The sequence below is a fragment of the Epithele typhae genome (assembly GCF_022376455.1).
Source record: "Epithele typhae strain CBS 203.58 chromosome Unknown BXZ73scaffold_221, whole genome shotgun sequence".
NCBI classification, from domain to species: domain Eukaryota; kingdom Fungi; phylum Basidiomycota; class Agaricomycetes; order Polyporales; family Epitheliaceae; genus Epithele; species Epithele typhae.
Genome location: NW_025954412.1, coordinates 6,366 through 8,280, shown reverse-complemented (window position 1 = coordinate 8,280; position 1,915 = coordinate 6,366). Strand labels below are relative to the sequence as shown.

Here is a 1,915-nt window from a genome sequence, read left to right as displayed (position 1 = left end):
ATCCTGAGTGTCCAGCCAAAGTTTTGAGATCCACCGTGCACCCTGCGAAACACTCGAGGCCAACTGAGCGGTCTGCAAGACTCTCAAGAACGCCAGAGTCTCCCACGCCGCTCAGGTGTCCTCGAGGCCATCGGCGGTTGCTCCAGAGTGCTCCGGAGATCTCCCGCGCGTCGCTCGGGGCACGCGAGTCTCCGCGAGCTCGGGCCGGCGCTCCCGTGCAAATGGTTTTTTCCTGATGATGGACCTTCCAAACGTCACCCTGGAGGACGGCCCAGTCCCAGCGAGTCTTGTCGTCGGTCTTCTCACATTTGATTGTGCCGCGGAAAAGGGAAATGAGGAGATCGGTGAGGTTGAAAGAGACCAGATGCATCTGATCGGCAGGAAATCCAACCGGGGTACCCAAGAAGGAATTCGCCGGAAGGCCACGAAAGAGGCTTGGTTTCGCAATACCAGTCTTCAGTCGCAACCTCTTGTACTGGCTATCATTCTGAGCTGTGAGCAGCTCGTCGAGGCTGTTCTCGTAGCGCTGAATAATTGCTGCGGAAGTATCTAGGACACTTTCATTCAGGTTGTAGTCTCCGTGGTCACATCCCGTGACAGCGTAGTCGTGTGGCTTGATCAGCGCGGGATAGTATGTAGTTCCACCACCGGGTTTGTGACGTCCCCGGAGTGGGCAGAACAGACGACACCCTTGTGCGCCTTGGTGACCGACCAACCCATTCAGGTAAGTCATCCCGGGACCATCAGCAGTGGCGAGAAGCAGGAAGAGCTTCTGGTAGAAGACCCGCATCTGCGCCGCATCCCACACTGCGAGCTTCTCCTTGGCAAGAGCGGCAAAGTGGTGCAAACCCGGAAAGAGGAAGGAGTCGACATGGCTCGGCTTGTTTGGGCCTGGGATGACGCCACCGGGTAGGACGTACTTCATTTTGTACCGCTGATCCGGGGCCAGGTTGAAGACCACCCATATGTACATCCAACAGTCGGATGGCTTGTTTTGGTAGAGCTGCGCGCCATCCACGGAGAGCATCAGGACGATATCATCTTCCCCAATGTCTCCTGATAGCACTCCCTGAATGTAGTCCTCGCCGTGGTAGACATCACTGAACTCGCTGATGTGGTAACCGTTCTGCTCTAGCATCTGCAGAAGCCGCTTGGTTTGCCGCTTTCGGTGCTGCATCCTCTCCGCGTTCTTGGCGTCGCGGCTCTGAGCGACAAGCTGCGGACCGATAGGGATTGTGTCAAAAGTCCGACGGGGTTTCCGCTCCTTCGTCCCGGTGTCCTGCTCGTAGCGAGGCTCGCCGCAGATGGGACAATTCTCAAGATCCGACCATGGGCCCGTGAAGCCTACACACGAGTTCATACACATGTCGCGGGGGATGGGGGTGATTCCAGTGAGGTCTGCGACGAACTTTTTCATGTCGTGAAGAGAGGGCATGGATGTATCCGCATGCGTAGCCTGGTAGCTCTGGCAGATGCGGTTGTATGTGCTATCAGACGACGTAGTGGTGTCCACAAACAACCTAAGAGCAAACTTGAAGCCAGGATCCTGGAGGCGGGGATCGGCATCGACTGGAGTTTGAACCGGGTGTCGAAGTCGATAGAGGGTATCCGGATCGAAGCCGTCCTCATCCAGGGACGCTTTCTCAAGGGCGGCCTTGAAAGCTAAGGCGGTCCTCAGTTCGTTGTACACAACAGCGCGCGGCAGGCCGAGGGAACTTGTCGTCTCTTCATTGATATCGTCCGGTACAGGTACGAATGTAAACGGAAGGGCGGGAATAGGTAAAGCGGCAGCGTCACCTGACCCGGCGCTGGGATCCGTTGGAGGGAGAGGGAGAAGTGGCAAATGCGACAGAATGGGAGAACGTGAAGGGGACGACGGGGAGCGTGGAGGGATCGATGGGGAACGCGGAAGGAT

The 1,915-nt window shown here is 57.1% G+C and overlaps 1 protein-coding gene across 1 annotated transcript; it reads right to left on the bottom strand.

The window, feature by feature from the left end:
• Positions 1-1,174: 1,174 nt before the first annotated feature.
• Positions 1,175-1,681, bottom strand: BXZ73DRAFT_30194 (uncharacterized protein; the record flags this gene model as incomplete). Its single annotated transcript, XM_048017787.1, has 1 exon — positions 1,175-1,681. A coding segment is annotated over one exon (507 nt), but the record flags the coding sequence as incomplete, so codon positions are not given.
• Between the last annotated feature and the right edge of the window lie 234 nt (positions 1,682-1,915).